At 30.4% G+C, this 13358-nt stretch overlaps 1 protein-coding gene across 1 annotated transcript in view; it reads right to left on the bottom strand.

Annotated features, from left to right (window-relative positions):
- LOC129233161 (protein SET-like) overlaps positions 1-12868 on the bottom strand; it is a 44847-nt gene extending 31979 nt beyond the window's left edge. The window contains exon 1 of the mRNA XM_054867235.1: positions 12492-12868. Within this exon, the coding sequence (XP_054723210.1) occupies positions 12492-12749 (258 nt within the window). The 5' untranslated portion in view covers positions 12750-12868. The remainder of the gene's footprint in view (positions 1-12491) is intronic.
- Between the last annotated feature and the right edge of the window lie 490 nt (positions 12869-13358).

Below are 13358 nucleotides of genomic sequence, written 5' to 3' on the forward strand. Positions count from 1 at the left end.
GCATTTTTATCATGTTGTAAATAATCTGATATGACTACGTAAGGCTCAGCTCTAACTTCTGTAGCATTCTCATTTTTGACAGTAATACACTATTGTCGTATATAATGTAGATGAAGTGTTCTGCGAGTGTGCAGACTGAATTTCATCCTGATATGCATAGTAAAATTTTTTTGCTAAAATCCACCTGGATTTGAAGTGTACCATAAGGTAGATTTTCCTTTAAGTTTTTGAAGGCTTTAGCTTGTATACGTTTCACATAAACGTGCCACAAGAAATATTTCAACTGTTTTTCTAACAGGTTCAAGACATATAAAAGATCCGAGTGTTTGCTTTTTACAAAGACTTCAGCATCAGACTTAATCCACTGTTTGTAGGAGACTTCTAATCCAATTTGATCTTCATCAAAGTTTTTTACAAAACTTTTATATAATTGTAAATCTTTACATTCATTGCATGTTCGAAGCATACATTCTTTTTTCTCGTCATTGCAAACAATAAATTTTACTAATTCTGTTGATGTGTTTGGTAGCAATACTGATGAAGCTAAGAGTAACTGAATATTTTCATAGTATACATAAACATATATTATTAGGTATACTGATCTTAAGTAAACATGTTTTGGTCTTAAACTTGCAAACTTTGAAAATTCAATCTTAAGTAAGGGATATTCTTCACTGATCGTTAGTTGTAAATACCTTTTCTGCATTTTCATTTTTCCAGTTTTATTCCTTATAATGCAGAACACTTTAAGACCTGGAGCTTGACTAGATATACTATCATTAGTATAGAAACTTTCAACTGTTTCTTGTCGTTTCATCTATTGCATGACTAGCGTGACAGACATGACAAATTTTAAATTTTTTTCTTCTTGCTTAGATATCTAAATTTTTCTCCAAATTTTCTGTTAAGTCTTCATTTTAGTGTAAATAAAGAGAAATATTAACCTTGTGTGCATACATCCAATACATTTTACAAAAAACTAAAAAATTCAAGTTTTTTGTGACGGACATGACATGCATTCTATGATTACATTTAGGGGTTATAGGAAATATAATTTTTTTCAATAAATTTTTTTATCATTATTAAAGATACTGAGTTACTCTATAACATATAAATCAAAGAAAAAATTGTTGGAATTTCATTGCTTAAGAGAGCAGTAAAATTAGTTTCAAAATTACAAACTACACTTTTCCTTTTTCACTGGATAAAAGGGGAGTGTAAAAATATAAAAAAATACATATAACAAACTATTGTCATATTTTCATGTCATTTCAACCTTTTTCTTTGAAATGGTAACAATAAAAATTATTTAAATTAAAATTTTAAAATTGGGCCTAAGGTTGACCTTTGCATGGAATTACCCTTTCTATATTTGCCACGTTATCACTTAAACAGCAATAAAATAAATAAATAACCAGGGGTCTGGCCAGAGGATATTTGGGTCCGTTAACGGACTCTTCACAAAAATCCGATCAACCAAAACGGACCTTTCACAAAATCCCCATCAAACAAAACGGACCCTTCACAAAATTCTGATAAACAAGATCGGATCTTTCACAAATTGTTTATTGAAAGAGCAAATCTGAAAGCAAAATAACGCATATTTCTGTGTATAAACCGATAATTTTTGGAACCGTTTTGAAGTCAAATTACAGGGATTAGCTTATACAAAATCGGCTAATTTTGAAAGAAAAAAATCGGCACTCTTGCGAGATAAATAATTGCTACTGCCAAATAAATATAATGGTTGTTTGTTTGTTTTATCACAGCTAATTAGCAGCGGTGTTGTTGTAAACTTTTCTGAAACCAATCGCATTGGTCATTGGTAAACACTTTCCTCCCCGCTCATGATTTAATAAAAAATAATAACATATCTGGGAAAACTGCAAAAGGATAGTAAGGGTGGGGAAAAAATATGATCGCTTCAGCTAGATAGGGTTAACAGTTTCAAAATTATCATCATTAAGCGTCTGGCATTGAACCTTTATAATGACTTGATTAAATAATATTCTCATAATTTTACTAGCTTGTCAATATTTGCGTTTTTAAGGTGCAGTGTGATGTTTAATTGTTATTTTGGGAGAAAATTATATGGGTTTTGATTTTTCGATGCTAACAAGGATGATTAACTTTAAATAAACTCTTAAATACCGTTTTTTTTTTCTTTAGATGTCTACATTTTGAAAAATGCAATCTTTTAACATTCGATATGAGAATCATATTTTGTTCTTTTTTCGAGCTAACTTCGATTTATTAGGATGCAAATAAATGAAAAGTCTCTTTATTTCTGTTAGAACTCTCATTTCAAGTTTTTAAAGCCAAATTCCATTTTCTGTTATGAGTCATAAATTAAAATGCTGAATAGATGGTTATTTTATTTTATTTATTTACTTATTTTCTTCAACTATGTCCACAGATGTTAATGAAATGTTTATCATAGGACTCTGAAATTCAATTTTAAAATAATTTTATCAAAAATATTTCTTTTACAAGTCTCTTTGCATCCGCTATCGGAATCCGATTTTTCGAATTTTTATGTTTATTACGCTTTGTTAAGAGGTAAACAATTAAAATAACTTTTTATTTTTGTTAAAATCACGGAATTTATAAGTTTTAAACGAAATTCTGTGCTTCTTAAGAGTGTCTTGGGTCACAAAGTTAAATGCTGAACCCTATTCTGAATTTTATTTATTTATTTTTTTATTACAATTATTTTAAATACTGGACAGAAATATTTATAGTATAATTTAACATAATGTAGAATGGTAGATAAATATTGATACTTCCCCCCCAGAGAGCGATGCCCCCCCCCCCCGCCAAATATCAGAAAAACACTCCAGAATGATATTCTCGACATAGAAGAGGAAAACACTCAACTTTAAGTTTAATTGATGCAGTTTGTGCCATCTCTAAATTATAAAATTTCGTATTAACAAAAAAAAAAAAATTTTTTTGCGAAATGATTGGATTTTTCACAAAATTTATTCATTTTTCACAAAATTATTTAATTTTTCACAAAAAACGGACCCTGTGAAAAATTCTGGACAGACCCCTGATAACATCACTGTCTTAATAACTTCTCAGTTTATTCTTCTAAACATCCCTCATGCTTCCTTTTTTTTTCATTTTGGATATGACTAACCTAGATTGTGATTTTGAAATTCTGAAGTTCATCATTGAATTGCTTATACTTCTCCAATTATGACATTGAAAAGAAAGATTCTTTGTTCCACAATGTGTTTCTTACATAATTTCATCAAGTCTTTCAATAAAAAATATAATAAACTATGTAATAGATATGTATGTATCAGTTTTACCAATTATTTCATATTTAGATTTTTAACAAAAATTCCCATTCACTTTTTGCATTTTTTTGTAAAATACCCAGTTTTTGGGTATTTACCTAGGCCTTGGGTAAATACCCAAAAATATTTACCTACCAGCTGGGTATTTACCCGATCCACATCACTAGCAATAATAAATGTTTTGCTAAGCACAAACTAAAAAGGTATTAAACATTAACAATAGCTTTCAAATCTTCATATATATATATATAGAGCTGCATTGCCCGGCTTACCTTGAGAATAAAAATTGTGTCGAGTGTCATATATTCACCAGTCAGGCTTAAAAAACACACCCTGCAAAATTACCCTTCCAAACAATGACGACATATTAAAATACTTTTAAGAAATTCAAATGCGAAAGATGGATTTTAAAAATGTCATCATGGAAACACTAAATAAAATAAGTTCAAGAAATTAAATGCAAATTAAGGAAAGAAACAATGGATTCAAAAAGTAACCGTGGAAACGGGAAAATAAAATGGTTAACAACCTGAATCAAAATTCTACCCTTTCAACAATATGTAATACAGTAGAGCACCATTTATATGATTTTTAAATTGGTCCCCACAGAGTCTAATCCACATTAACCTACACCTATCATTACGTTTTCTCGTTTACTTTTTCATAGCCCCTTCACAAACGTATAAATTGTGTTTCACTGTATTAATATGTGCAAGTAATTTTTTACTCCCATATTCGGGAATTTATGTGAAATTTGGGCCTAAATTGGAATAAAAAAAAACTATGTATCGGACTTTTTCGAATCATAGCCTATGTCACTCAGTAAGAAAGCACCTTTCATATAGTGAAGGAATTTTTGAAATAGGTACAGTAGTTCCGGAGATTACCTCAAACATATAAACACACAAAAATCCACCCTCTTTATAATATTAGTGTAGATTTATTTTGAAAATACCATGATATTTTCGATATTTATTTTTCAACTATGGTATTTTCAATATAAAAAGTATATTAATCATAGTAATATTGTTCATTTAAAAATAACCAAAAAGCTCTATACTTTTATGATGTTATACATCATTAATATAACTTAGTAATATATTCCTTTTTAACTTTTATTTTATGCTAATAGTAATGTAACAATTTTAATTCATATTAAAAATGCCTAATTAAACATTGCTCAGAAAAAAAGAAAATGTCTTGTGACTGTACACCAACTAATGCACAATATGTATTTCTGAATCATTATATATGGGTCATTCTCACGAAACATGACAATTTACAGTCTTTGACTCCAAAATCTAATACTATATTTACAAAAAAATTTTTTTTTTGTTTCTTTTAATTAATAGCATTATTGTTAACATTTTAAAATGACTTGGTACTGATATTACCAGTTATTTATATTTTAAAAATTAAATTAAATTTCAAAATGTCATTTTCCTGGTATGTCGCAAACAATATTTTCAGTAGTAACTAGCTTCAAAATTCACTATACATTTTTCTCTGTCTAATTTTTTTTATCTCAACTGATGAAAGCACTTCTAAAGAAAATGCAAAAGGTAATATTTAAAAAATAACCATTAAAAATTATGTTTTGTGCCAATAATTTGTTTGTCACATCAAAATAACGTCATTTTCCTGGCCACTTAATTTTAGTTGCCTGTAACCTATACAGACGGCGCTAGCACTTAACATCTTATGTTAAAAAATTGATTGGAATGCCATCTTGTTAGAACATGTCTTCTTACATGGCTCAAGAGCAAATTTTCTAAAGAAAAATCTATTTAAAGAAATTTTACAAGGTGAGTAGGTTTTTATGCTGTCATTTTCCTGTCTTCTTGAAATCATTAATAACATAAAACTATAAAATTCAGCCTGAGTTATTATTAGAAACTCTGTTGTTTTCAGCACAAAGTAAAAGTGTTAGGCCTAAAAGTTGAAGAAAAGTAATGTGAAATGCAATAAAATAACAAATGCCAGGAAAATGACAAAAACAGAAATCATTTTGTTTCAGATTTTTTAAACTTTACAACACAACAGTGATTATAGGAACAAAACAGTTAGGTGAGGGAATTTGTATATTTGCTTATAATTTTGAGTTGTATGTTTGTTTTTTGAATGTACATCAATCATTTTATTGCTGATAGTAAATATGTGTCCCCAATTGAAGTGTTAATAATTTTGCAATATTTTACTCATATTTCTGATAAAAAGGCTTCAGTTGATAAAAAGCTTTAAGTTAGTATGTTTGTACAAAGTCGAGGTAGATAAAATATAAAGAAAAATTTGTAAATATCAAGTATATATATAGTTATAATTAAATCTTTAAAATCTGCTGTTGAGTAAAGAAATAGAAGACTAATGAAGATGTGAAGTAGAATAGTTTAAAATATTTTTAATTCTAATGTAATAAAAATTTTATAAAACATTTTTAATTTAAAAATAATAAAAATTGTAAGATATATTTTTAATAAAATTAAATTTTTAGGTTGTTCCAAAAAATGGGCCCTAAAAACAGTCAAGGGAAGAAATACTGAGAAAAAAACGAGAAGCTGAAAAGAAACGGTATGAGAAAATTAAAAAATGATAGAGAGCTCTGTGAAAAAGAAAAATCTAAAAGAAAATTGAAGTATGCTGAACAGAAAAAAAAAAGGAGTTGTAAAACCAATTGCAAATATGAGTGAAAGAGAAAAACGAAAGCAGCGTAAGAAGTGGAGAGCAAATACTACTAATTACAGCGCACGCTTGAAAAAGAATGCCCTTTCTGAAAAAAGAAAGGACTTCAGATTCAGAGTCCATTGATAGTTTATGTACCCCACATACAGATGAAAGAATATCTTCAGGTAGAAAAAAAGTTCGTAGAGACAGAGCAAAAGCATATCGAGTATTAAAAGAACAATCAATTAAACTGAGAAATGCAGAAAGAAAATACCAGAAATATCGACAGAGGTATTACAGGTTGAAAAACAGTTCCAGCAAGAACAAGGAAGATACTCCTAGGAAAAGAGTGAAAAAAATTATTGGAGGTAGCAGGATCTCACATCAGATAAAACAGAAATTATTATTTGCAGAAACATTATCCTCTCAATTAGAGAAAAATTATAAGAAAATGAAAACTTACAAGGAAAAGCAGTTATTTGATAAAGTTGTAAGAGGCAAAATTCTAAAAAAATATAAAATGCTGAGAGAAAGTAAGATGTTTATGAAGCGCAAAGCTTACTTAGCTAATCGCATAAGGTCAGATTTAATTTATGAAAGAAAAATGAATTTAAAGGGTTTTAAAATTAAAAGTGATGTACAGATTTTTTTGGAAAAAGATGAAAATTCTCGCCTATGCCCCGGAAAAAAAGATACTGTCACTGTTAATAAGATTAAGATGCAAAGAAGACTATTGAGCAGTTCTTTAAAAACTTTACATCCGAAATTTAACAAGGAGCACCCTTACGCAATAAGTTACAGTACTTTTTGCAGATACAAGCCATTCTGGATTCTGCAGCCAAATATTGATGCCCGTAATACATGCTTATGCATTAAATGTGAAAATGTTGATTTATTAGTAAAGAAACTTCATAGTCTCAAAGTAATAAAAGAAAGGAATTGTGATGAAATACTTAATATTATGTGCTGCACAAATGTAACAGAAGATTGCTTTTTCCGAAAGTGCAAAAACTGCAAAAGTCAAGAGTTACAATTTAATATTATTTCTGACGAAATAATATCATATCAACAATGGAACAGGAAACCTGAAAATATTGTAATAGAAGGAAAAGAAAAAAAAATAGTAAAATACAAGAAAGAGACTTTGTCAGATAGAATTGAGAGTGTTACTTTAAAATTAGAAAGTATATTGAAAAATCATCTGAGTCATATTGCCAGAATAAAACATCAATTTCAAATGATCAATAAATTAAAAGAAGAACTTTCTGAAGCATCAATTTTAGTTCACATTGATTTCAGTGAGAACTACAATATCAAGTTTGCATCAGAACCACAGGCAGTACACTTTGGAGCTTCAAGAACACAATTTACTGTACACACAGGAGTGTTATATCAAAAACCAGCAGAAAAAACCATAAGTTCTTCATTCGCAACTTTATCAGAATCCCTAAGACATGACTCATGTGCTATTTGGGCACATATAAAGAAAATTTTAATCAGTGTTCCAAAAAGAGAGAAGATAAAAGAAGTACATTTTGTGAGTGATTCGCCTTCCACACAATACAGAAATAAAACAAATTTTTATCTTTTGAAATTTTTTTTGCATCAAATTTTGCCCAATGCGTCATCTGCGCATTGGCATTTTACAGAAGCCGGGCATGGAAAGGGTGCACCAGATGGTGTTGGTGCCGTTGTAAAACGTTCTGCTGATAAATATGTAGCTTTTGGTGGAGACATACCAGATATGAACACTTTCATTTCTGTTGTAGAAAAAGAGTGTAATATGATAATTAAAGAAGTAAAAACTTCTGATATAGAAGAAATTGATAAATTCATTGAAGGAAAGAAAATCATTCCTTTTAAGGGATCTATGAATGTACACCAGGTGTTTTGGATAAAGGATTCAACCAGCCTCTTTTTTCGTAAAATGAGCTGTAACTGCCACAGTAACATTAAATGTGATTTTGACATTGGCTTGTTTAGACTACTCTGAATATACCATAGTCGGAGTACCAGCTCTTAATTTTGGTAATGCATCATATTCAACTGAGGCAGACACTACTGAAGCTAATGATTCTGAGACAATTCAAATTAATAGTTGGGTGGCAGTTCAATTCGAAGATGAATGGTTTCCAGGAGAAGTTGTTGAAGTTATTAATGATGATATTGTAGTTAATTTCATGGCTCGTGCAGGCAAAAAAAGTGTTAATCATTTTAAGTGGCCAGTAAAGAAAGATTGCGTCAAAATTCCTATGAGTAACATAATTTCAAAAATGTGTGCTCCCTACCCAATCTCTTCCAGACATTTTGCTTTTTCTGAAAGTTTCAAGATTAATAAAATCTTAGAAGAATGATTTGTTTTTATTGTATAATTTTTTTTTTGTAAACTATAAAGTAGTCAGATTAAATAGTATTCCATTATTATATGTGTCACTCTAACTTTTATGACATAATTTGTTCAAATTATTCACAATATTTATGTTATGAATTATTTGATGTGTATATATTTTTACAAAGCCATGAGATAAATTTATTTACTTAAAACGTTAAATTTTACTGTTCATCTTTAACTTTTTTAAGGCACATGAGCTGAAAATAACTGTTTTCTGGACTTCTTAGTTAATTTTGTCATTTTCCTGGCATCTGTGTCATTTTCCTGGCATTTAAAATTTGGTGAATTTTTACTTCAGTTATTTTTTTCTGCAAATGTCAATAAACTTCACTGCTCTCTGCAAGGTATTAATAAAGGTAACTAAATGAATATACAAAAAAATATATAAGTTATTTTGACGACTTTAAATTTGGAAAAAAAATTTTTTTCAAGATGTCATGTTTCCTGAGAACTACCCATATAACTGTAAGTAACTAACAGAAGAAAAAGGAGTAAAACAGTTAAAGCTAAATTAACTCCATTAAAATCGATAAAAATATAAAATTGCTCACTCAAACCACTAAAATATTTGGAAAGGAATCATGGTAAAGTATCAGCTTTGTTATTTACCCCTCCTTCGAAAAAACCCTTTAGAATAAGTTTTGAATAGATTTTTTTCAATGTCTGTTGTTTTTAACTTTTGAAAATCTGTTGACATAAACAAATTGTTTTAAATCATACATAATTAAATTTAAGCTGAAATTTGATTTAAAAACTATCATATGAAGATCTTAACTGCAATTTCAATGAGATCAAAATTAATCATGTGTATGTCAGTGCTTTCTTTTAAAACATAATTCAATCATCAATAATGCATAGATCTCCTGGACGAAGCAACAACTAATAAGGTAGGGTCAGGTGGGGTGAAATGGGTCATGGGGTGAAATGGGTCATGCTGTGTATTTTTATTAATAAAAATTTTTGGTCTGGCTGAATTTTTCTCAAACTTTACACAAGTTATGAGGGGCTTTTTGGCTACAATTCTGATTTTTTAAAAGTTTCTGTGTAAATTGCTTGGAGCACTACACTGATATTTTGTTTCTCAAGTCACATGTGAATTTTTAGGAAGCCTGACAAACTTCTTAAAATCTTGCTATACATTTTTTTTCAATTGAAATTCTCAAGTGTTATCAGTTAGAACAGACTTTCATCTACAATTTGCAAAAAACAGGTAGAAAAAGTATCAATTCTTTCTTTTTTTGTTGCTATTTTCATGTGGTGGGGTGAAATGGGGCATAGTTAGGCTTAGCGAATTTTAATTCATAATGAGAGTAAATTGACTTTCAAATCCATAAATAGGTCTTAAACAGAAATTTAGAAGATTTTTATATGTAACAAAAATAAAGTATGTATTATTAATGTGTAGAATTCAAAAGCTAAACTTGCCATCCATATTTACAACTTATTACCTACCTACTCTTTCCTAATCCAAATTTTTTATTTATTCAATGAAAATGCCTGGGGTGTATGTAAGAAAAAGGGAAAAGAAAAATTCAGACTATGATTTAGAGGCTGCACTAATTTTAAGTTGAAGGTGATTTAGCAATTCCTGCAGCTGCAAGGAAATATAATATGCCAAGAGAAACATCGAGGAGATGGGTCTCCGGCGCACAAAGTCGAAAAGGTTGGTTAGAGGTACAATGCTAAGTGAAGAAGAAAAATGTATTGTTTTAACTCTACAAAGTGCGATTCCCCATTTGATAGAAAGATACAATCATTGTTGCTAAGGTATTTATAAAGACTATTTCTGAAAAATGCAATTGTGGCACTCTTGGCATAGAGTGAGCCAGCAATTTTGAAAAAAGATCGGCATGCCACTTATGTAAGAGAAAGCAAGAATTGCTCACGAAAGCAAGAGCCCGGACATCTTCTAAAAAGCAGCAACCGAATGAAACTCAACTCTTGGATGAAGAAATGTGTGAGTTACTTATGCAAGAACCAACACCTGGGAAATGGGTTCTTGTCTAATACACGGGCAAGAAATCATCAAAAGAATTTTTTGATCACTTGACATAAAGTTAATGACAAAGATTACAACAGCGTAAATTTTCTACAAAAAGCCAACTCAGGCAAATACTACATCTTTCCTGGGTAGGAAGATATATTGTTTCTAGATGCCAAATTCTGAAGACATTGAATGAGCAGAATTCGATTGTTGCGGACATTATACTTTTGAGTTTTAGTTCAAAATATTTTGGTGTTGAATATGTTAAAATAAATAAATGGTTCTTTGGAAACAATTTCTCTCAGCTATTGTACGTGTTTTGGTAATAATTTCTTAGTTATTGTATGTTTCTATTGCAATGACCCATTTCACCCCATTAAAACCCATTTCACCCCACCGTGGGGTGGAATGGGTCAGATACTTTAATTGCAATTTTCAGATTGTCAATGACAACAAATTTCAATGAGAAGCAGCTTAAATTAAAGGGGAAGAATCAGATGTAAAGAAGAAATTTTGAAAAAAGTACAAAAAAAAGTTTATGGGTTTGCAAATGGCATCATTTTAAAAAATAGACAAAATCCGCCCCATTTCACCCCACCTGACCCTACTAAAATAAGTCACATTAATCGCAGCCTGTGGACAATATTTGATATTTTACACCTTAACAGAATTTGATGTTAAAGCTCACAGAATCAAAACCGTAGGCAGTGAAATAGTTTTTGTTTTAAATACTCGACTTAGTTAACCTATCTGTTTTGCACATCATTTTCTAATGTTTTTTCTTCAACATGACAGGCATAAAATAGCTGCTGAAACCAGTTTTCTATTTAAAAAAGGAAAAAATGTTGCACACCAGAAAAATTTTATTATACAAATAGGTACTAAAAATTGTAGGAGCAGCGATAAAAAAAGGGAGAAGACAACAGTTAAAGGAAGAACCGTATGCTAGAATAACTGATTGCCAATTAGAAAATTTTGTGAATTTTTAACACTACTAAGTCAGAGAACACCATTAGTAATTTCCCTACAACCAGACTCGGATAATATCAGAACATGCGAACCTTCTTCAAAGTTTGCGTAAAATTGATATTTTTGAAACAAATTTCTGAAAAAGTATTTTTGAATAAAAATGTTTTGATGAGTAATCACCAATTTTGAGTAGTCCGCAATTAGTTATTATATTAAAAAAGAAGTAAATATAATTAAAAAAATTCTAGTTGCTGAGAAGTATCCTGCTCACTCTCAATTTAACATTTTTTCTGTTCATCGCGATATAAGACTCGGGAGGAGTACCGAGCTTTTTGGCAGAACATTTATAAGAACTCACTTGAGTTCGAAGTTTTAAATTTCAACTCTGTCTACTGGCAACTATAAGAAATATCCAGTCCCTTCAACGTGCACTACAAATCGGCTAATTAACACGTGTTGCAAAGCTACTTGACATGGCAAACACTTAATAAACAAAGGAATGTAAATGAAGTCCGACCAAAAATTAATTTTTTCAAATCACAATCTGTTCCGAGGCTAAAATGTATTTATGACAAAATGGAGGGACAAGCATTAAATTTATGGGAGCAAATGCAAGAAAAAAAAACGTAATGATCTGCTGATATTGAGACGGAAAATAAAAATCTTAACATACAACAGAATAATCCTTAACTAAATAACATAATTACATTAAAATACATGCATTTCTCTTAAATGGCCTAGCAAGATGTTTTATATAGCATACACGTGTTACCGAAAATGCGTAATATAAGTGACTGACAGTACATGGACATGCACTAGATCAACACAATATTAAACTTCGCTTCGAAAATGGGAAAGGAAAAAAGCTAAGATACGTGATAAACATGATTTTCACTTCCCGCCTTTCTCCTTACCGGCATATACACTACCGGGTACAACGGACAAGGAAAACACATAACATGAAGACAACATGAAGGAATTTGATACTGCACAACAAAACAAATATGATTTCAAGAAATGACGGCTATAATGCCGCGTGTATCATGCATTAGGGCCAAAGCATGTGCTCGAACTAGAAAAGGGTTTTTTACCGTTAGGCCTAACTTTACCGACAACCATGTTTTATCATAATACATACATACCATGCTAGTATTAAAAACAAAATGGTTCAAAAGGATACAGCGGTCACCCAAAAGTTAGGAATCTTTCGAATCAGCTCATTCCTTTTTTCGAAGAAGGGCTTCCTTAATTTGTTGTACTTTTGCTCAACTTTGAGGATTTCTTCACTAGCTTTTTCATTCAAAGCGTCGATTTCATTCTGACAAGCGTCGATTTCTTCCAATGCTTTCTGTGTTTCAGCATCATAATCTCGGCTTTCATCTCCATCCCCTGCTTCCATTTTTTTCATTTTCTTCGGAGTTGCTCCACTCGCAGACATCGCAAATTATTGTTAACACAAATTCAACAATGAATATGAAATTGTAACAATCTACACGCACACAAGCCTACTACTTTCTAAACCAGGAGATTTTTTTCGCCGACCACAAGCTTGGAAAAGGATCCGCATGCGCAGTGCTACCAGAAGAATAACTGCCTACCCCTATACAAGGATTCTTCTGATTGGCTGAATTCAGCATAATCCTCCAATCATAATCATTATATCTGAAGCATTGACCAATGATGAATTTCGTTTATTCCACATCCTCATTTTGGATCAAGAAAATGCGCCAAAGATGACCATATTGTTACTTATTTCGCTTTTTGAATTATTTCCTTGATGTGTTTCTTCGAAAAAGTTTCGAGTATCAACAACAAAATTAATTACTAGATTTTCCAAATGTATGAAACTGAAATACATTTTGCACTTTAATATATCAGCTATTTCAGAAGAATTATCCTATGATACGATTAGATTTTTGTCTCAGATATTTCCTGTTTGTTTTGTAGTGGACTGCGCTGCAAAAAAAAAAAAAAAAAAAGCTCAAAAGAGCAATTAATGGCAACTAAAATGATTTGTTAGGTTTTCACAAACATATATACTACATAA

The sequence above is a fragment of the Uloborus diversus genome, unplaced genomic scaffold (genome assembly GCF_026930045.1).
Source record: "Uloborus diversus isolate 005 unplaced genomic scaffold, Udiv.v.3.1 scaffold_218, whole genome shotgun sequence".
NCBI lineage: Eukaryota > Metazoa > Arthropoda > Arachnida > Araneae > Uloboridae > Uloborus > Uloborus diversus.